The 20,939-nt window shown below is 46.1% G+C and overlaps 1 protein-coding gene across 2 annotated transcripts; it reads left to right on the top strand.

Annotated features, from left to right (window-relative positions):
- Positions 1-398: 398 nt before the first annotated feature.
- mxi1 (max interactor 1, dimerization protein) lies at positions 399-20,826 on the top strand. 2 transcript variants are annotated; one of them, XM_027015397.3, is made up of 6 exons: positions 399-624; positions 3,140-3,242; positions 5,763-5,792; positions 15,818-15,932; positions 16,580-16,769; positions 17,106-20,826. In XM_027015397.3, exons 1-6 carry the CDS (start codon positions 399-401, stop codon positions 17,267-17,269), a joined length of 828 nt encoding a protein of 275 aa, XP_026871198.2. In that variant the 3' UTR covers positions 17,270-20,826. The 2 variants fall into 2 exon arrangements, with proteins under 2 accessions (XP_026871198.2, XP_026871199.2); XM_027015398.3 differs by lacking the exon at positions 399-624 and adding an exon at positions 2,400-2,885.
- The last annotated feature ends 113 nt before the right edge of the window (positions 20,827-20,939 follow it).

Genomic DNA, 20,939 nt, shown 5'->3' with positions numbered 1-20,939 from the left:
AATGCACATTGTGTGAATACTTGTTCTTAGTTTAAGAAAAAGTAGTAAACATTTTTACTTTTAAGTGAGTTTTTTTAAGTATCCACTTGTGCTCGTTTCGTTTGTGGTTTACATCATGTTATGGCCAAGTAAAAAAAGCCACTTTGCGGTTATACATTTAGCGAGAGGTTTATTGTCGAGGTAATCCAGACATCAAATGTCGAAGCCTTCGGGGCACTGTTTTTACTCTTAGGGCCGGGGGACGCTAGGACCCTGCGGTGTTCGCGGCTTTTCCCGCATCCATAGGATATGAGTCCTTGCGCCCAGTGAATAGAACGAGATACAGCGAACTGCACCTCACATTAACTGACGTTTAGTTTTTGCGTTCAGAGGGGACACTCTGTTAACTAGCACAAAAAATGGTAAGAAGTGAGAGGCACCGACGAGACGTGAAGGCTGAAGATGTGTTCTTGGACTCTGAAGCATCTGTGGATCCGCAAGATTTTGATGTGTCTAGTTGTCCTTTCAATGACGTCTTCAACTCCAGAGACTCTCCCATGGACCAGATAGGCACTTTTCTCAAAAATGTGCAAGTTTTGCTGGAGGCAGCGAGTTACCTGGAAAGCACTGAAAGGAAGGATGGAAGTAAGTAAATTGGTGCGCCGCAATGAGTTTTGTATTTCTGTGGTCCACTGAAGCAGTTTCATTGTCAACAGACAACAAAGGATCGAGTTCACCCGACGATCAGCTAAGAAGACAAGGAGCAAGCACTGTCACAGTATGCGCCTTGCGTGCTGTTAACTTGCCGTTAAGAGATCTAGTTTCTGATCACTCCAGGCTAACGCAGTTTATGGTATTTCTACTTTAAATTAATTTTTATAGATATAAAATATCCTACTCAATTGGGTAGCATTCATATATGTGACGCTTTGTGGAGGATTAATCTTATCAGCCCTTGGTCCGTAATTTAAATGCAGCTGGCTGGTTATTTAGGTGGAGGCTGACGGGCTGTTTTTTTCTAGGCATGCTGCTGCATTTTATCCTGCAACCTACTTCTTAGGCCGCCCTCGTCCCTCGCTGTTGCCCCGGTTCACTGGCTGTCCCGTCGGGCTGGCACACGTTCGTTTCCAAGTCTGAAGCCTATTGTGTTGTTCAATGATGCTACACTCCGAGTTTGGTCCCTCGTCACAGACTGATCAGCATTTGATAGCAGGCGATTAACTTATTGAGTAGCTAGCCAGCCATTTAGAGACGTCTGGTTGAGTCGGCTACATCTGATTGAGAGTTTGGCTTCAGAAATAGCAAGTGGTTATAAAGTTGGGCGGCAGTTATATTGTCTGTAGTTTACACTTCGGGGCCCCTTGGAAGCCTAAACTTTAATACACGTCAAACTTAAATGTTACAAACAAATATAAGTTGTATATATTTAAGGTATTTTAAGCTGTTAAATGAGTTTTAACCATGTAGTAACTATCTTGAGGTGTATATTATATGAGGTGCACAAATGGTTTATCCCACAGACTTTTCTATGTTGTTTCTTTTAAGAAACTTTAAAGTGAATAAAATGCGCGTCAATAGGCTACGCAAAGCTTTCAATAAAAGCACTGAATCATCTTTAGGTGGCTAAAAGAACTTCAAATTAAATTTCACATTAAAAACAATTACCAGTATTACATAAAGTAATTTATAAATAGGCCAAGTGAATGCTGTTGCCGATGCACGCTTTTAAAAGAGCCATAATCTTAATGAATCTATGTAGCATTGGATTCAAGTCCGAATCCCACAGACGACAGTCTATTTAATTTCGCTGTTTTATATTTTCTACTTCCCATGTTTGCTTCCTTGTACCGGGGGCGTGCTCACATGGCCTCCACATGAGAGCTGTTGGCTTCTCGGATTGGTCAAAGCTGACATTACTGGCACCGCCCAGTGGGACTCTCCTCTAATCAAATTTGTATGCAGATGTGATGTCATGTGTTGCTGGGCCTTTGGCTTGACTTGAACGTCACTATTAAAGTCTTCCAAATCGATGGGTTATGGGAGTTGAAGTGGTCATAAAAGAGTAAAGACAACGAATGTAAAAGAAACGAATTCTGTTAATCTTCTCTCCTCGTTTTAAATTGTACTTCAGTTGCGATGTTATATGCAATAGACGCAAAGCGTTAGATGTAATACTGAAAACTTTTGTTGACAAGTTACAATTACATTAACTTGCCCCAGGCCGACATGAGTCTGTAATTTACAGCCTTTTGCAAGTGCCGACGCCGTGCTTCCTTTACGCGTCTACCATTTATATTATCACTGTTTTGTTTTCGGAGAAGCATAAACGTTTGCGATGTAAGTAGAGTTTTGTAAGAAGAACTCCATATCCCATAAGTCTTTGTGTTGGGGCTCGCCTGTGCGCGTCTCCGCCTCTCAGCTGTGAGGCTAGGTAAACAAACTGGGGGAGGAGAGCACATAAGAAGCAAGGAATTTGCAGCCGCTGGGCTTTAGGGGCTTTTGTACAGTTTCTATTCATTTTATACAATTTTTAGTCGCTCATTTCCTAAGTACTTTTAATATTTTAATACTCCTATATTGATGAGGGATTTTTTTAAATTTGTTGGTCCTGACAATTTTCTGTAACTAGCTTGCTAGCTAACCTAACTAGCGCTGGGAAGAAAAATATTTCAGGTCGGCACTCGGTTGTCAGAGCCAGCAAATTTAATATAAAAAATAAATAAGTATTTTTACATTCTGGGAAATATCAAGTAATATATTGTCACAATTTCGCCTAACTTAAGCAATAGTTGTCACCTTGATACCATAAATCCATCTTAACGCTAGCCATTAAAACAGCATGACTGCGGTGCTAAATATCCAGAGATTGTTGGAAGCTGCCGAATATTTAGAGCGGAGAGAAAGAGGTGAGTGCTACTGGGTTTGTAGCTGTGAGTATAGCTAGCAAACGAATTTATTCGCATTGTCCAAATGCCACTTGTCACTTATAATGGTTTTAGAACTAAAAGAGAAACATGTATTTTGTTTATAAACTATGTGCTGTTTATGCATGTTATTTGTGTGATTTAACTTCGGTGAGGGTGTCAGTAGCCTAGAGATATAGCTGAGGTTTGGTAAGTAGATGGGTAACTAGTTATATTATCATTTCTCTTTCGCACAGAGTGCGAACACGGATATGCCTCGACGTTTCCGTCTATTCAAAACTCGAGCTACCAGAGACAAAGGAAACTCCGGAATAAAAAGTACAACAACAACCACAACAGGTAAGCAAATTTCTTAGTTTACCATTTTGTGCCAGCATTAGAGTGGGCCATACGTTTCTTGATGAAGGGTGAAGGATATCGCATTAACCCCCCGTTCTCTTCGACGTAAAAGCATTAATGTAAGCGATGACATCTGTCAGAACCTGCGGTTAACGAAATTAATCTTATTTAGCTATAACTTTGCTGTGCAGATATTTTCAAAACGGCTGCTAGACGTCAACTTGGCTTAATATTTCAATGACAAGTTGGATGGATTTAATAAATCCTGAGTGCCGTTTGTGAACAGATCGTGCAGGTGTTATGTTGGTCAGTTTGTCTTGGTGGAGGGGGGCGTTTGTACAGCTCGCTGCCATCAGCTGATTGTCAAACTGCACTGCTGCAGCATGGCGCTTAGGGACTACGCGAAATTCTTTTATTGTACAGTGCCGAAGAGTACTTGACTGGGGGATTTTTCTCTTCCCGTACTGCTAAGCCACCAAACCAGACCGTTTATTTTGACACTTCATACATTCACGTGACAGGATCATTACATGATATTCTATATTAATTCAATATAACTGTTTTTACCGCTACGGGTAGGATGAGAGTTTTGCACCTAACCCCACTCGACGTTTTATTTACAGCAAGCGTTGTTTTCTAGAACTACAAGGTGAATATACGAAATTATGTGACTGAAAATCGTTGTCCATGCTTAAAATAGGATTTTTGCTTGGTGAGGTGACAGTAAAACAACAACAATCATCGGTCACCCTGTCGAAAAAAAGAAGTGCTTAAAAGTCAATATAGCCAACATGTGCACGAGAATTTGTCATGCCTTTTTGAACAATACGTAGCCACGTACACTAACGTACGCCTCGGCTGAAGATAATCTTTCAATCTAACATGCGAACATGTTGGAGCACAGACTGGCAGTAGACTACTGCAGCCATTTCGTGCTAGCTTGCATCTTCCTCACTGGTTGCGCCGTGTTATATATGCGTGTTTGTGTGCAGGGAGGTTTTCCTAGATTCAGTTGTTTTGCCTTTCTCACTGTCAGACATCTTGATGGCTGATTTCAGTTCCGTATGAGTTGTTCACAAAATAGCCTGCATGTGCGTCTATGAGAGAGAGAGAGAGAGAGAGAGAGAGAGAGATAGAGAGAGAGAGAGAGTGAGTGAGTATGCAGACCTACAGTGTGCTATCTGATCTGTGGGCATACCTGTCAGAGTGTGCTGGAGGAACCTTCATTCACCCTGTCTTACCACAATAGAGCTGTAACTATATAGGTAAACAGAGCGATTATAATGATAACCCCATGATGATATCATTTACTGCAGTCATTCTGGAATTTGTTGTATTCAAATCTAGTTTAGTTTAATTCAGTCTTTTGCATTTACCCATTCAACCCACTCCCTAATCAAACTCCCTGTGTATCTTATGCACATTTTGCATTGCGGTATTAAAACATAAGATGGTTATTGTATGCTAATAATTAATAATTCATAGAACAGTACAGTACCTACAGGTCCAGTGTATATGCATGTTCCTCTGAAGGCGCCAGGCAACAACCCCCCTCCATCTTTTACGTGCATCCGCTCATATGGAAGCGCCAAGGCCATCAGGTCAGCTGTGGGAGGCCAGGAAAAAACAAACAAACAAAAATCAAACATGGCACACTATTAGTAGTTGTCAGTGTATTGACTGCGCGATGTGAACCCCCCAAATGCTGGGCCCATGCTGGGCTTATGTCTTCAGCCACCCAGGACGAGAGGCAGTCCGGACAGCCTCCTCGCCTTCTCAGCGTGGCTACACAAAGAAGCTGATTCGCTTCACATTTATTAACAACACGCTGGCTCGTGCTCCGAGCCAGAGATGTGGAGAGTGGAGGCTGGCCCACCCTGTCGCTCTGGAGTGAGGAGAAACCAACTGTCTCACACTTATACAGGGGACACGTTCTCGCTTTTCCTTCCCTCCTCTTTCTTCCCATCACTCGTGTGCTCGCTCTCGGCATCCTCACAGCAAGACGGACAAAGCGGGTCTGGTTGTGTGTGGAAGGGACTGTACAATGCATGCTAGCGGCATAGAGGTTTGGTTGGTGGGAGGAGGTCATGGGGGAGGTGGAGATGAATGAATACATCTGCGCTTGGCTTCAGCCACGCTGCCATTTGTACAACGGAGATCCTGTGCAGGCCCAGGATCAGCCTCTTTTAGCCCCTGTAGTCCCATTCCTTCTGTGGAGGAACAAATGCTGACTCTAGCTCAGATAATATTGTGCTTAGTCAGAGAAGGTTTTGCACATGTGGCTGGCCCAGAATAGTTAGCACTGTGCACAAGCCAGCCCAATGAGTGTATGGTAAACATCTGGGCTGAGTTTCCTAAAAGCATTGTAACACAAAGATGGTAGTGTGAGTATTATGCTGCAGACACTTTCACTTAGGATGATCTTAACCGTGTGCTGCTTGTGGAGAAACAGGTCCCAGATCTGTGTTTCACATGCTGCTCCTTCGACGCTGTTTAAAATGGTGTCTCTTGTTTCCACAGGTCTACGCACAACGAATTGGAGAAGAATCGGTGAGTAACAGCCATTGTCGCGTCACTCAAGTGCTCCGCGTAAGAGCCAGTGAGCAGGTTGCAGTGCTTCTTAATCTACTGCCTCACATGGGCCTTACAGGAAAGAAATCAGTAGACTTTCTACTCACAGGGAGCTCAAAACCAGACACCCAGGGTCACCCTACTCTTTAAGTTTCATAAAAAGCCCTCCATGAGTAAATCAGTTTACTTTCACTATGGATGGATGTTGGTATAAAGGACCAAGTTCAGCATAGGAAGCTGAAGGACTCGGTTTATCAGAGACACTGAGTTCCTGTTCAATAGCACAAACTGCATGTACTCCTCTGTGAGTGTGGGTGTACTTGTGCTTGTGTGTGTGAGGTGTGTCCAGAAACCTTTATCTGATTTGGGTTAGTGCACCATGGGGTTGGAAGGAGGAGGGGTACACAAATGCAGCATACAGCACTTCAAGGAAACTGGCAAAGCTGTCTAGACCAGGTGGAAACAACCAAGTGCATCTTACTGTCTCCAGACCACAAGTCTGTGAAGTGTCCCTGAGTCATGACCTGGAATTCCTTTCCAAGTGTGCACCCTTATTAGGTTAAGAAAGACAAAACTGATCCTAGATTTCCTGTCTGAGACATGCAAGAGCACTAGTAAGGTGAGGCCTCCCCTTGACCCTGGCGATTATCAGGTGCTGTACTGTACATACTTTCAGTTCAGCTGGTTCTTTCTCTCTTTCCACCAAGTCACATGGTACATTTCATAGTAAGACTTTCGCGTGATACTAGGCGTGTACATGTCTGTGTATGTGTGTGTGTGCACGTGTCTGCTCATCTACTTCATAGCCAACTGGTTTTGCAAGATAGGAGCCAGACGTGTGTGTGTGTGTGTGTGTGTGTGTGTGTGTGTGTGTGTGTGTGTGTGTGTGTGTGTGTCATCAGAACAGCAGCCCGGCGCTGGGTAGATGTGCTGATGTCATGATCGTCCTCGCAAAACACCGAAACCCTCACCCGCTTGGGCTGCTTCGGTCAGACAGGAAGTTGAATATGGTGCTATTGTTTCCTCCCACACATACCACTTCAGAGACAAGAACCTGACCTTTTCTTTAAAGTTTTGCCACATCCTCTGTGAGCCTTTCCTTGCTCCCAATGTGCACTGCATTTGTTTACCTCTCAGGCAGATTCAAATGAGCTGCACATTTGAATGAAACCAGGCTAAAATGCCGTGAGGGCCATGAAGTCACGAACCAATCATGTTTTTGTGGGTGAAGATTGAGTTTGGATTTGGGTTCTGTGTGGCCACTCAGCGAAGTCTGTGAGATGTTTTGGATTTTGGTTTGACATAATAGCACTGAAGTACAAAGTCAGCACCCATGGAGAGAGGAACAGGAAATGGTAGCACAGGAAGTGCACACAGCCCTTCCAGAAGCCAGCCAGCAGGTTTGGAGTGTTTAGAAGCCTTGCTGGTCAGGTGACATGCCCAGCACGGAGGATGAGTGTGTTTGCCCCGGAGCAAGCGCTTTTGGGACGTTTGACACGCGATGTCTGTGTAACTAGGGGGAGTTTCACAGATGAGAGTGGCATTGTTGCACCTTGGCGGGCCGACAGGCGGCCATTTTTGTGTGCGTCTGGGCCTGGAAGTGGCACGTGTGGCTGTGTGTGTGTTTGCGTCCATGTGCGTGTGTGTGAAGGGGAAGATTCCTGCTGGAACGGCTCATTTGAGGGCGCCAGGAGGATGAAAGGCCTTAAACCACATTCCGGTGCCTCACATGTCACCACATGCAAAGATCAAACGCACGCACCCGCTCCCAAACCAGTGTTTGAGCATCCTCACCTTCTGCATTCACAGTTCTGACTCACAGCTGCTTTCTCGGGTTAGATGCCTTAAATATAAACACCACACGGATTAGAGCTCAGCGATGCAATAAATAAATAAATAAATAAAATGTTAAAATTGTCACATGACTGTATCATGAATGTAGAACAGTATACTTCACGAGAGTAGTTTTAACTCGAATGAGGAAAATTCAGTTTATTTGTAGATGTGTGTTGTTCTACTTATTTTGGCTAATTTGCAAGATTTCTGCTGTTTAGCACTGAGCTTTCTGACTCCACGATGTCGCAGCCCAATCAGAGCGTATTGGAGAACGTTCTAGAACGTGGCGCGAAACCCTGCCCAATGGGAGTTTCTCAGAGTGCTGTGCTTCTGAGAGTTAGGGTTCCAGCTCCCAGTAAATGAGGTCCTAGTGCAGAAGCAGTTGGTGCTGAAAGTGTTTTGGTCCCAGGAGGGTTACAGAGTCAACAGCCTGGCACCAGTGCCCCTGATGCAGGCTCTATAACCTTAAAACCTCTGTCATTAACACGCACACTTCACAAAATGTTTTTCAGCGATCCGAAACATGTGCATGTATGTGCATGTTTATGTAAACGTACCAAAAAAATGCATGAAAGACAGCTTAAACTTTTGTGTGTAGACGTATACAAGTGCAGTACCACTGTGTGTGTGTGCGCACGTGTGCGTGTGTTGGTTTTGGTTGTTGTGATGTTGGGCTGGAGTTCTGTTCTGGCACACTTTCCAAGCGCCTGCAGTAGAACTGTGTGTGTGTGTGTGTGTGTGTGTGTGTGTGTGTGTGTGTGTGTGTGTGTGTGTGTGTGTGTGTGTGTGAGAGATGTTTCCCTTGGCTAGGAAAAGCAGCTTAAGGGGTTTGATCTTTACTTCAGCCAGATCTCCCTCACACACACAGCCCCTACTGCTTGTTCATGCTCTTAGCCACCAACCCAAAAGGGATACACACACACTGGAAAATGGTCTCCCAGGCCTGTGTCTCTCCCTGCAGCCTGGGACCAGGGTGAATCGGGCAGACGACACTGGAGAATCAGAGGTCGCTTCTGTGTAGCCTTGCCCTATATCCAATGTGGGTAAGGGAACACCTCGTCCCAGAGCCCCGCCCCCTCAGGATACGATTGCAGGGTCAGCAGCGCACCGGGGCAGGGCCAGAGACGGCAGCTATAGTACAGCTTCCCCCCGTGGTTCACTCGAGTTCCCCGAACACCCGACGCAAACAGTTAACACCACTGATGGGATGGGGCAGCACCTTGGGCTGGCTGGAGTCACTCGTTCCAAATCTAGGCCTAGTTTTTATGACCCTGAATGACAGCTCCAAGCCTCATGACCAAGGAAAAGAGTATTCAGCTAGCACAGCTAAATCTGACCAAAGGGCCTTAAATAGAGGAGCCTGCAAGGGGATTTATGGGCCAGAAACTAGTAAACAAAGGATATGGACACTACTGGAGCCTGAATGACACATTGTTGCAATCCGATCAACTGCATTTTCCAAGATGAAGCTCGTCCATATCAATCAAGTCCATTGATCAGTACTCATCACACACTGCTGGCTTGCCATGATCTTTGCGCTCGTGTGTGTGTGTGTGGGTGTGTTTGGCTGTCTGTTTGTGTGTTAGGGTTAGGTGTTTTTAATAGTAGACTCTCTTGACAGAGAGTTCAGAACCTGCTTATCTCTTATTCTGCGAGCATGCGTGCGTGTGCATGTGTGTGCATGTGTGTGATGCAGTCATTCTGCTGTTTATTAGGTGCTAAACCAGAAGCGTGCTGGTCTCAGGATCACTGTCTTCCAGAATTGGCCAGTAGAGACACGCACGCACGCACGCACACACACACACACACACACGTGATTCATGTTCTCCAAATTCACCATCATCCTCACTCACACACACATACACTGAGGGCATGTGACGTGTGTAGGTTTTGTTGGTCTGTACAGATGAAAGCTCAGCATGGGAATTAATTCATGTGTTACTGATGGTCCTGTATGGGCCACTCTCCATCACAGTGGGTACTGTATACACGTGTACACACACGCACATGCATGTTTGTTGCTCTTCCCGAGTTGCACAGTAACACCTAAGTATCATTTCTGAGACAGGTTTGAGTGCTGTCTAAGTAAGGATGCACCCAGCCATCTCGCCGGTCTGGACCTGCTGGCATGAGTAACATGTGACACATTGTGCGTGTCCATCTGTAAGGTTCACTGCTGTCTTGGGTGTGTGTGCGCCTGGCTGTGTATACAGACATCAAGAATGATTGTTCGTCTGTCAAAAGAACTACTTAATAGTAAATAACACAGCAGAAGCCCATTTTAAAATTCCTGTCTTGGAACTTCTCTCTCTCTCTCTCTCTCTCTCTCTCTCTGTCTTTCCAAATCACGTTTTTTCCTCATTTACTCTTTTTTGTTTGTCTTTCACCCTTTTCTCTCTTGCTCTCTGTGTATAATTCTGTGCTAAATTGAGTGTTCACAGCTTTTTGGCAGCTAACAGCTAAAGGCTTAGCGGACTCGTGCGTGTGTGTATGTGTGTGTGTGTGTGCGTGCGTGCGCGCGCGCGCATGCTGGTTTTGGTTGTTGTGATGTTGGGCTGGAGTTCCGTTCTGGCACAGTTTCCAAGCGCCTGCGGTACAACTGGGGTCGTTTGTGCGTGCGTGCGTGTGTGCACGCACCCGCCTGCCTGCCCGTGTTACAGGACAGGGTGGGGTTTAATCTGTGCATATCTGACCTCAGAAATATGTCCGACGTGTTACTCTCCCGTCGGGCACTGGAGATATCACTGAAGCGTGCGCACACACATTCTAAAAGGCTGCTCAGAGCGGTGTGTGAAGTATAGTGGATCAGCCAGACTGCTGTCCCTCCAGTCCAAACTCATGGTCTCCCTCATTGATCACCTCAGGATCAGCTCAGGAGGCCAAGCCTCATGACCTTCAGTGCCAAAGCCATCACATAAGAGGAAATGTTAGAAGACACACACACACACGTACAGCCTCACAAGCGGCAGGGGGTTTGCTTGCTAAGTGGTTGGAGTTGGGTGGTTGGAGCTGGGACAGTTGGAGCAGGCTCTGTTCCCTCCAGGCCTCTGTGCATTTTACATCTCCACCCTGCCATTAGCCACACCTGCCATACTGCATGCTGCCATGGGGAAGACACACACACATACTTACACACTCACACACAGAGCGAGAGAGAGACCCAGGGGAATAAATACAGAGGGGGAGAGAGGGGGGGGAATACGTACAGAGACAGAGAGAGACGGGGAGAGAGAGGAAGACAGAGAGCGACAGACACACACCAGAACTGAGGAGCACTCTGGAATCAAATGCTGGAATGCACTACATTGGAATGGACCATTCCTGTCCTCCAAGCGGGTGGGCTTGTTCTGTGCTCCTCGCGTGAGTTCAGCGCGTGTGAGGCCCGCACCTGAGAGTCATGAGGTGCTGCCTGCTTTCTCTTCAGCCGCAGATCAGCTGGCAGGAAGCAACTGCATCACCACGTCATTCAGCTGGTGTACTTGTGCGTGCGTGTGTGTGTGTGCGTGCGTGCGAGCGAGCGAGAGAGAGTTTTGCTGTGTGTCAGGCCTCCCACTTTGAGAGACTTCACACTACAGCGCATAGCAACAGAGAGGCACCTCTGCATGTGGGTGTTCCTCTACAACTAGGTCAGGGGAGGGGATCTCTCTGGGAACATACACACACACACACACACACACACACATGCAGTGGCTTGAGAATACATGCACTTCTTTGAATAGAAAACACGCCTTCATCTACTCCGCTTCCCTGAGCCCTGTGTTTGGACTCTTCTTCACTTCTCCACACACCCCATCTCCAGCAGATGTTCTTCCACCCAACATCAGGCTAATTTCTGGATTTTTAGGTTTGTTTATTGTCTTTCTTTCCCCTCTGCCACTCTGTCGGGCAGGGCCTATAGTGATCAAGAGGAGTCCACAGTCGTAGTCTAGGTGAAAAGGCACACCTGAAGAGTGCGACTCTATGGCCAGCTCAAACACACAAGAGGGCAAAACTCTGGATTTGTGTGTGTCAGTCAGAAAATTGATCTTTACTTGTCCTTATGGATCTTTATTGATCTTTATCAGGTCTCACAAAAACACCCAGACACAGCGTAGTAAAATTAGTTTCGTTTTTCCTGTGGGAAGATTTAGAGGAGCAATGGTAAAAGTAAAGGCTCATGAAGTAAGTGTTTGTGGATTCGTGCTTCATTGCATGGGCATCTATATGATCTGTATGCCTGCCTGTGTGCGTGCGTGTATGTGTGTGTATATATGTGAAATATATATAGTATGAAAAAGGAGATCCAGGTAATCTCAGTTCTATCAAGAGAAGTGAGTAGGCTGCAGCAGGAACACAGAGTAACAAAAGAAGCTCATAAGCCTCCTCTCTCCCTCTCTCTCTTTTCCACCTCTCACTCTCCTCTCCCTCTGTGCTCTCACTCTCTCCTCATTCTCCTCTCTCTCTCTCTCTCTCTCTCTCTCTCTCTTATCCTGCATCTATTCATGGTTCTCTGTCTTTAGGGTGAGAGAGTGAGTAAGAGAAGCCGTACAAATTCCCATGAAGATGAGAAACGGTTGAAAGCCAATGCATTATGACCACTGGGCCCCTAATTGACCTCAGAGGTTTGGACTGAGCCGCTTTCAATTGAACTTGCACACAGTGACTCCGGCTAGGTCCGTCAGTATTGCACCTTTTATGCTGTTAATAAGTCTCTCCTAAATCACTGTGTTTTTCTCCTTTCCCAGCTGAAGTAGTACACTATGAAGAACTTGATTTGTTGGAGTTGGGGTGGGGGGTCTCTTGTTTTTTGGGGTTTTTCTAGGTTCCCCAATATTGTTTTACTGGTCTTGTCAGCTAAAACTGTAGGACTTTTGCAAGTGTGTGTGTGTGTGTGTGTGTGTGTGTGTGTGTTGAGTCATTCAAAGGATGTGTGAAGAAACTCACAAGGGTGTGTGCGTGTGTGCGTGCGTGCGTGCGTGTGCGTGCGTGTGCGTGCGTGCGTGCGTAGTCAGTGGAAGGATATTTGAAGGCAGTAAGAAAAAGGACATTTTGCACAACTTTGAGTGAGAGAGTCATTTGAAGGATATAGGTTTTTCTGCCTTTACTCTTTTTCTGCATTGACTTGTTTCGAGGATGCATGAAGGTGTACTGCCTGTCTGAGAAAGGCCTGTTTAAACTGCGTGTGCGCATGATAGAGCGAGAGAGAGCGAGAGAGAGAGAGAACAAGTCCAAACATGACTGGGGAATGGGGTTGTCAGTTCAGGCTCCACCTCCCTCTGTAATATTCTAACATGTCTGTGTTTAACAAGTCCTGTGCTCTCTGCTCCCTCACAAAAAAAGCTACTGTCTGTTCTGTGTGACTGAACCACAGTTAAAGCTACTGTGTGATCTAACGCGAGTTGGCTTGAGCAGTTGAGGGTTAAGGGCCTTGCTCAGTGTCCACTTGGCAGTGGTGGGGCTTGAACCTACAATCTTCCAATTATAAATCAAGTACCTTAACTACTGAGCTACCACTGCACTGTCTCACCCAAAAGTATGCATTAAATTTGTCCAGGAATTGATTTGGTTCAGTGTTATTTTTACCACAATAGAGTTGTTTACCAAACTGAGTGGAGTAAAACAGGATAGATTGTGTATGTAAGCTCCAGGAAAATACATATCATAGCTTTAACACAACAGGGAGAACAGGAGCTTTTCTGAGCACTGAGAAGAATTCAGAACAGAGCACCACACATCACACACAAATACAGAAATACAGGCGTTTGCACCCACGACATCGTGGGTAGTTTCAACAGAACGTGTGTGTGTGTGTGTGTGTGTGTGTGTGTGTGTGTGTGTGTGTGTGTGTGTGTGTGTGTGTGTGTGTGTGTGTTTATGACAAACTGGTGGTTGTGTTGTGTAATCTCTCTACAGATGGCGTGTAGAGGAATGGAGCTATTCTTGGCTCTGACACACACACACACACACACACACACACACACAATTGTATTGATTGTTTGTTTGTATGTTTGAAGAGAACTGCTTAACTCTCACACTCGTGGAATTGACACTTAGATACCCCACACATGCACTTCAGCTGAGATGATCACGCCATTGATCGCAGAACAGGAAGATGGGCGGTCCTTTTTTCATCTCATGGTGTGAATGTTGTGTAACTCGGTGTGGTAGAGATCACCAGTGCAGCTTTGCTTCGTCCCCGCATTCTGTTGGTCGAGGTAACATGCCGCTATTGTTGCATCATGAATAGAAGTCTCGGTTACGGTCTCTGAGGTGGTTAAACCCCAGTTCTCATCTAGCACACCTTTCTGTGATATTCCAATGAACCAGAAGATCCTGACTGGCTGGTTTGCCTGTGTTTCATTTAGAAAGGAGCTAAAATTGTAGCAGGGTGGATCAGGACAGTGTTATCAGATAAGCCATATTAAAATCAGGATGACAGACCAAGACACGAGTATGATTTGTTAGTGCAATTTGACTAGTTATATAACCCAAGTCATTAGCTGACACTAGTGCTTGGCCTTTGGATCTTCTTAAAGTGCCTCCTGTTCTGTTATAATGAAACCACCATTTCGTCTCATTAGTCAGAGGATGTTTCAGTTTCTTGCCCAAGTTGTTATCCAGGGCGTGAACTCCAGGTTCTGCTCTTTAGGTTTGCATGCCCGTCACACCCAAATTCTGGCTGGGGTTGTTTCTCGGGGATTAATTAAGGGGAGTGTCCACCCTGGTGTGTCTGAGTTGGATGGACCTTGGCGTGTGAGCGTGTAAGTGGGCTGGCCGTCTGCGTGCCAGCACTGCTGACTGGGACAGGAACTCCTCTGTGATTGGGCAAAAAGGGTAATCGGGGTGTTGTGCGGCACTTGGGCGCATTGCTGGTTTCCGAGCCCTCACTGACATGTCTTAGCCATTTGGTGCACTCGGTTAGTCAGGCGGAGTGGGCAAGGGTTGGGGTTAAAGGTGGAAGTGTCTCCTGGGGCCTGGAATCACTAATGAATGACACTCAAGCTGCCCACGCACGCACACACACACCCCTTCAAGATGTACTGCCTGGTGTGACTCATGTTTGCGTGTGTAAGGTATGTGTAGGGTGCTTACAGTAGACATGCTTGTAAATACATGATGGCATGAAGGAATGTGTTTGTATGTGTGTGTGTTTAGTGTTAAAAGCATGCTGGATAAGGTGACATCCTTTTGTCATGGAAAGGTGTCTGTCTGTCTGACATCTGTGGTGTACATGGGTTTTTTTCTGTGCGTGTGTGTGCGTGCGTGTTGCTACATGGCCCTAAAGAATCAAATGACGTAGTGCTTGTTTGAGTCTTTGTGGTAGCACTGTTCTGGGGGTTATGGGGGCGTCTGGGGTTAGAATGACAAAGTTATCAGTGAGGAACACACTGGCTCGCCTGCCAAAAACATGCACTCAAACACACACACACACACACACACACACTCTCCCATGCACATCTCAGTGTGTCTGTGTGTGGGTGTATGTGAGAGAGGCTGTCCTGGTATCTATGCCCCATTTGTTACACTCAACTTTGATAAGACACAGTAAATCTTCCTCTATCTTTACTGGCGAGACTCTGTCTGTCTCTGTGTGTGTGTGTGTGTGTGTGTGTGTGTGTGTGAGTGCGTACACGTGCGTGCACGTGTGTGAGAGACAGTAGACACGTGGTCCTGATAAGAGACAATATAGTCGGCCCCGACCTGACAAGAGGGGTATAGATATGCACAGAGAGATAGAGCTCACTATCCCTCTTTATCTTTCTGTCTGTCTCTCTTTCACACACGGTCTTTACATATACTCCTCACTGCTCATCTCCAGTGCCTGATATGCTAGTGCCTAGGCATGTGTGTGTGTGTGTTTGTGTTTGATGAGTAACCCCCTGTGCATGTGTAAGGTTTGCCTGGATGTACGCCAGCAATAGCCCATGATAACAGGAGAGAGAATACTCTTCTATTAGCGCAGGACTTGTGATGGTGAATGTGAAGTGCATTGTGCCCCCGTGTGGAATAAGAAGAGACTGCAACTCTTTTTTAAAATTTTTTATTTATTTATTTATTTATTTATTTATTTATTTTTAAAGCTGCCCAGTCATTTTTATGAACTGCTGGTGTCTTGGTACTAAATACAGCGCTGCAGCATGTTGGCTGCTATGTCATTGTGTGTTTGTGTGTGTGTGTGTGTGTTGCAGACGAGCCCACCTGCGTCTGTGTCTGGAGCGATTGAAGGCTCTCATACCACTGGGACCAGACTGTAACCGCCACACTACACTGGGCCTGCTCAACAAGGCAAAAGCACATATAAAGGTAAAAACACAAAGCAAACACACACACACACACACACACACACACACACACACACACTACACTGGGCCTGCTCAACAAGGCAAAAGGTAAAAACACAAAAACAAGGCACACACACATGCATACACACACACAGTGCACAGGCCCTACTCCACATTGCCTTTTGGACTAAATTTACCCCAGATTTGAAGAAGCAAGAACTGCATCCATGAGCATGTTGGTGTTCAGAGCTGTGGAGGAGTGCCATGCACACATGGCCTGTTTTTAGCCTGTGCTGTATTGATTATTGATGAGTAGCTTGTGTGGGCCAGTGTTGTGTTGCAGTAGTGCCACGGAATGCTGCCCCTCTCTGTTCATGTTGGCCGGGTTAGTGTATCTTGATTCAAGCTGGGTTATGCCGTACTCTGCAATGGACACATTCACACACAAGCATACGCCCTCACTCACACGCACACACTAGTACATGCACGCACTGAACAAAAAAAATCATCATCTCATCACCACCATGCGCTCTCTCTCTCTCTCTCTCTCTCTCTCTCTCTCTCTCTCTCTCTCTCTCTCTCTCTCTCTCTCTCTCTCTCTCTCTCTCTCTCTCTCTCTCTCTCTCTCTCTCTCTCTCTCTCTCTCTGTTTGTCTATCCGTATGTGTAGAAACTAGAGGAGACTGACCGGAAGTCTCGGTACCAGTTGGAGAGTTTGGAGAGGAAGCAGAGGCACCTCCGCCGGCAGCTGGACTCCCTACGGTGTGCCCCGGGACTCGGAGAGCCCGAGCGGATACGCACAGACAGCGTGGGCTCCACCCTGGGCTCCGAACGCTCCGACCGTTCCGACTCCGACCAAGGTACGTACACACACGCACACATAAACACATACAGTGCACATGCATAGGCATACACACACACACACACACACACAAACACACACACTGAGACATGGAGGGATGCCCTGTATAGAAAGTCCTTGTTTGCTCACACTAGTCATCACTCTCGTGTCCCTAAAGCCCCATAACTGAAACACACCTCCAGCTGGTCAGCTAAAAGTCATTTTGCTGTTCATTACCAACAACTACATCTTTCCCTTCTCTCCCTCACACTTTTTCTCACACTCCTTTCATTCGTTCCCTCTTTCTCATCTGCTCTTTCCTCCTCCATTACCCCCCCCCCCCCGCGCCTTGCAGAGGAGATCGAGGTGGACGTAGAGAGTACCGAGTTCTCCCATGGAGAGCTGGACAGCATGAGCACAGCCAGCACCAGTGACCTGGATGATCACAGCAGCCTGCAGAGCCTGGCTAGTGATGAGGGCTACTCCTCCTGCAGCCTCAAGCTTGCCTTCAACTCCTAGACACACACACACACACACACACACACACACACACACACACACACACACACACACAGTCCCAGCAACAGCAGCTACTACCACCTCCCTCCCCCTCTCCGTGATCCACTCCGATACAATCAAGTCCCTGACACTCCCTGCCACCGCCCCCAACCAATCAGAACTTGTCGCATCATTCAGGTGACCAGAGCACAACCCGTCCTTTCATTAGAAAAGCGTTTTGATTGGCTGACTGATATTTCTGGATGTTTAAGAAGGTGTGAGTGAGCAAAGACTTGAAGAAGCTCAGAGATTTCTCACCTGAGATTATGATTTTGTCTTTATATAGAGTTTTTATAGATGGCCTGTAAGGATGTTTCAGCGCATCTGTTTGATACCAGACTGAATGATTTTACCAGTCGCAAACCTTTATAAACACATTGTTGGCCAGCATTTTACATTTCATTTGAACTTCGAATGAAAATTAAAGTTGCTGTAAGTTGATGTGATGCAGCTGTCTGGCTGTTTTTAAACGTGGTTATTAAAATCGTCTTTCTCTTACGGGTTAAAAAGGCTTGTGAACTGGTCACCTGCTGGAACTTTCAGTCGAAGCAATTGTTTGGACGGCTTCGATCCACGAAGCTCGTATCGTTTGAACATGTGCTGGAATGCTGGCCCTTACATATCAGGATCGGTGGCCCCGCTTTCTTACATCGTTCAATATCGTAAGGTCAGTGGTTACGAGGCATGAACTATGTCGACTGGTGCTAAACGAACCAACAACGTGGGCGAGAATGCCCTCATCAGCTGTCCGTCTCATCACCGATAAGGTTCAACAGTGGGAAACCAAAATCTAACGGCCTTTCCCGTCGGTAGTGAGAGGGACATTTCCTTTGTGTGTGTTCGAACCACGGAGACGTCCGTGTAACATTTTCCACACAGCAGCTATCAGGAGTGACTATGTACCCATAGAGCTGATCGTAGAACTGGCATGGTACCAGAACCATAGCACCCCAAATGTTCGAGTAGATGCCCCGCCCCGCTCCGCCCTGCCCCGCCCCCAGCAGTAATGAGCAATAACTCCTCCAGTTCCAGCTTTACCTTAGTCACACCCCCACCCCCTCCCCTCCTGAGGCACTTACAGTGTCCGTCCTAAAGAGGAAAATCCAACTTGCTTGTTTTTGTATATAATACATAAATAGTTTAATAAATTAAGACAAAAGGAAAAAAACAGAGTTTAAAAAGGTAGATACAAGTGGGTAGAAATATTGCCTCTGTGGCTGTTTGTCTTGTGTTTTTGTGCATTTTAAATTATATTTTTGGAAAGATGAATATCCTCTTCAGATGCTGTGGCAGAGTTGCGTGGACAGTATTACCATTATGTTCATTCTTGTTTGGGGGTTTTTTGTTTGTTTTTTGGTCCCCTGTTTATAATGTAATGTTTAACTGCCCGAACGTAAACGTTTGTAAAAACTCCTGATGCTCTGAAACACATCGAGTTTGAACAGGAAAATGATGCATGCACGGATGAACGGGACAAAAAACAAAACAACAGCAACCAAGCACCCCACAACATCATCATCATCAACAACAACAACAACAACAACAGCAACAGCAGCCAACATGCCCCAGCTGGGGTTGGGACCTGAACACAGACACTCGCCCGGCCGGGGCCGGGGACCCTGAGCACAGACGCGTTCTCGGCTGAGATGCGCTTTTATTTATTAGCTAGTTATCGTTTGTTATTTTTGTGTGCGTGTTTGCTTGTTTGAAGCTACGAGGCATTCCACTATTGTGCTGAGGGCATGACTGAGTGCCCATGGGTGTGGCTGTGAGCACATGGGTGGGGTTCTCTTTCAAGACAGTAACAAGAAGGATAAATAAATATGACTTTAAAAGGGCACTAAAACAAACGATGAGAACAGGAAACTGCAGGCAGACCTCTAAGGCATGCTCCTTCAGCCCTGCTGTCCAGGACATTGTGCTTGATTTCCGTCTTTTCTTTCATCTGGACTAGAATGAATGCTCTGACTTCTTTTAGTTTGGGTTTGGGGTTTTGTTAAGACATATTTATCTATCCTTGATATTGAATGACAAGGGAGGGGAAGTTTAAAAAAAAAAAATTATTATTTTTTTTTTTCCTTCTTTGAGTTTTGTGAATTTTCTAATGCTGTGATGGCATTCCTATCCTTCTCATGTAGCTGTTTATGTTGGAGGTGGAGTATGCAATGTAATCCAATTCTGTGTAATCTTAATTTGTTTTCTTTGATTCTGAGCTTGTCGTCCCAACTACAGCTGCTGTGCTCCATCTCTCTGTGCTGAACGTGGTTCCCAACATGCGCCACCAGGGGTAGCTACACCACAGCCGTGCCCCCCATGCAATTAGGCGAGACCACCTAGAACGCCACTGTGATTGGAAGAGAGGCAGAACCCCCCCCCGCGAGGGGATGTGTGTTTGTACACATGATGGTGTGAGGTGAACGTTCTGCATGGCGGTTGTGTGGGCTGCGTGGGGCTACACAGACTCATCCCTGCCTGTTAGAGAACTGATCATGAAGTGGTGCTGTTTTCCAACACAAGGCCAAACCACCAAACCACACACGAACACCATCTCTCTTTCTCTCTCACTTCTTCAGCCCCCACCCTGAGCATGTAACCTACCTTTTGCTTTGTTTCTTTACATGATGTTATTTTGTTCCTTGTGGTCCCCCCCCCCGCCCCTTTTCTTTTAATCTGCACTTACACCAAGGACCCATGGTGAGAACCAGAGCTTTCTAACATCACACCAAAGAAAACCACTTTTGTACCCCCGAGTGCCACTGCCTTTGCTGGCCTGTTAACGAACCATCACAGAACAGAAGTGCCGCCCAAACAGGCCATCCCATCTAATACACTCTATCACTGTACAGCAAGCCTGTCCTGGGCACTGCACTCTCTGGTGATTCCGGCCGTGGCCGCCAGGGGGCAGTGGTCTGAGGCCACATGCATCACTAATCTCGGTAGCACAGACCTAGGAACTTTCCAATCCTGCCCTTACAAGCACAGTGGTTAGGAAAGCCTGGTCCTAGTTTAGGGGTGTTATTCATAAATTTATTTTATTTTGTTAAAACTGATGTTTGTAGATATGGCACTTAACGACTAAAATAGGTGAGAAGAATGGACGAATCTGTTCTGGGATCAGCCCTTGATTTTTTTTGTTTTTGTTTTTAATATTTTTTGAGACTGGGGCCAAGGAATGACTCTCCCCTCTAGTGTTGGTGCACAAACTGGAGTATCAGAGGGCGGCAGAGCAAACGTTGCTTTAAGCACTTTGTAACCACGTCAACGTGGAGGCAACTAGGCCCAGAAGTCAGCTCCGAGAGGCTTGATGTCCACGCCCCCTATAGGCCGTGTGAGTGTACGCGTGGTGGTAAGGAGGCTCTGGGGAACAGGAGAAAGGGTCTGGTTTGCACAAAGCTCTTCTTGGGAGAAGCGAAGTCTTGCTAAACTTTGTGGCCATTCTTTGTAAACATGCACTCTGACTATAGATGTAAGTTGAACTGCAATACTTACAATAAACACCAACATTTGTCAAACCTGAAGACCAAAAAAAAAAAAAAGCCTGTCTGCTTCAATCATAATAATAATTTTGTCTTTGCTGCCCAGTCCTCTGATTTATTGTTGTCTAATTAGTGTAGTTATAATAGTATCCCAA

The sequence above is a fragment of the Electrophorus electricus genome, chromosome 23, assembly GCF_041902795.1.
Source record: "Electrophorus electricus isolate QZ-2024a chromosome 23, ASM4190279v1, whole genome shotgun sequence".
In the NCBI taxonomy this organism is placed as follows: domain Eukaryota; kingdom Metazoa; phylum Chordata; class Actinopteri; order Gymnotiformes; family Gymnotidae; genus Electrophorus; species Electrophorus electricus.
The sequence above is the reverse complement of the archived record's forward strand: the minus strand, read 5'-3'. Positions and strand labels throughout refer to the sequence as shown.

What these genes read in the sequence shown, in the direction of transcription:
- mxi1 (XM_027015397.3), top strand. Translation starts at nt 399, where the DNA reads ATGGTAAGAAGTGAGAGGCACCGACGAGACGTGAAGGCTGAAGATGTG. An exon ending in CACTGAAAGGAAGGATGGAA is followed by an intron (nt 625 to 3,139) that starts GTAAGTAAATTG and finishes TCTTTCGCACAG; the next exon opens with AGTGCGAACACGGATATGCC. An exon ending in CCGTTCCGACTCCGACCAAG is followed by an intron (nt 16,770 to 17,105) that starts GTACGTACACAC and finishes CGCGCCTTGCAG; the next exon opens with AGGAGATCGAGGTGGACGTA.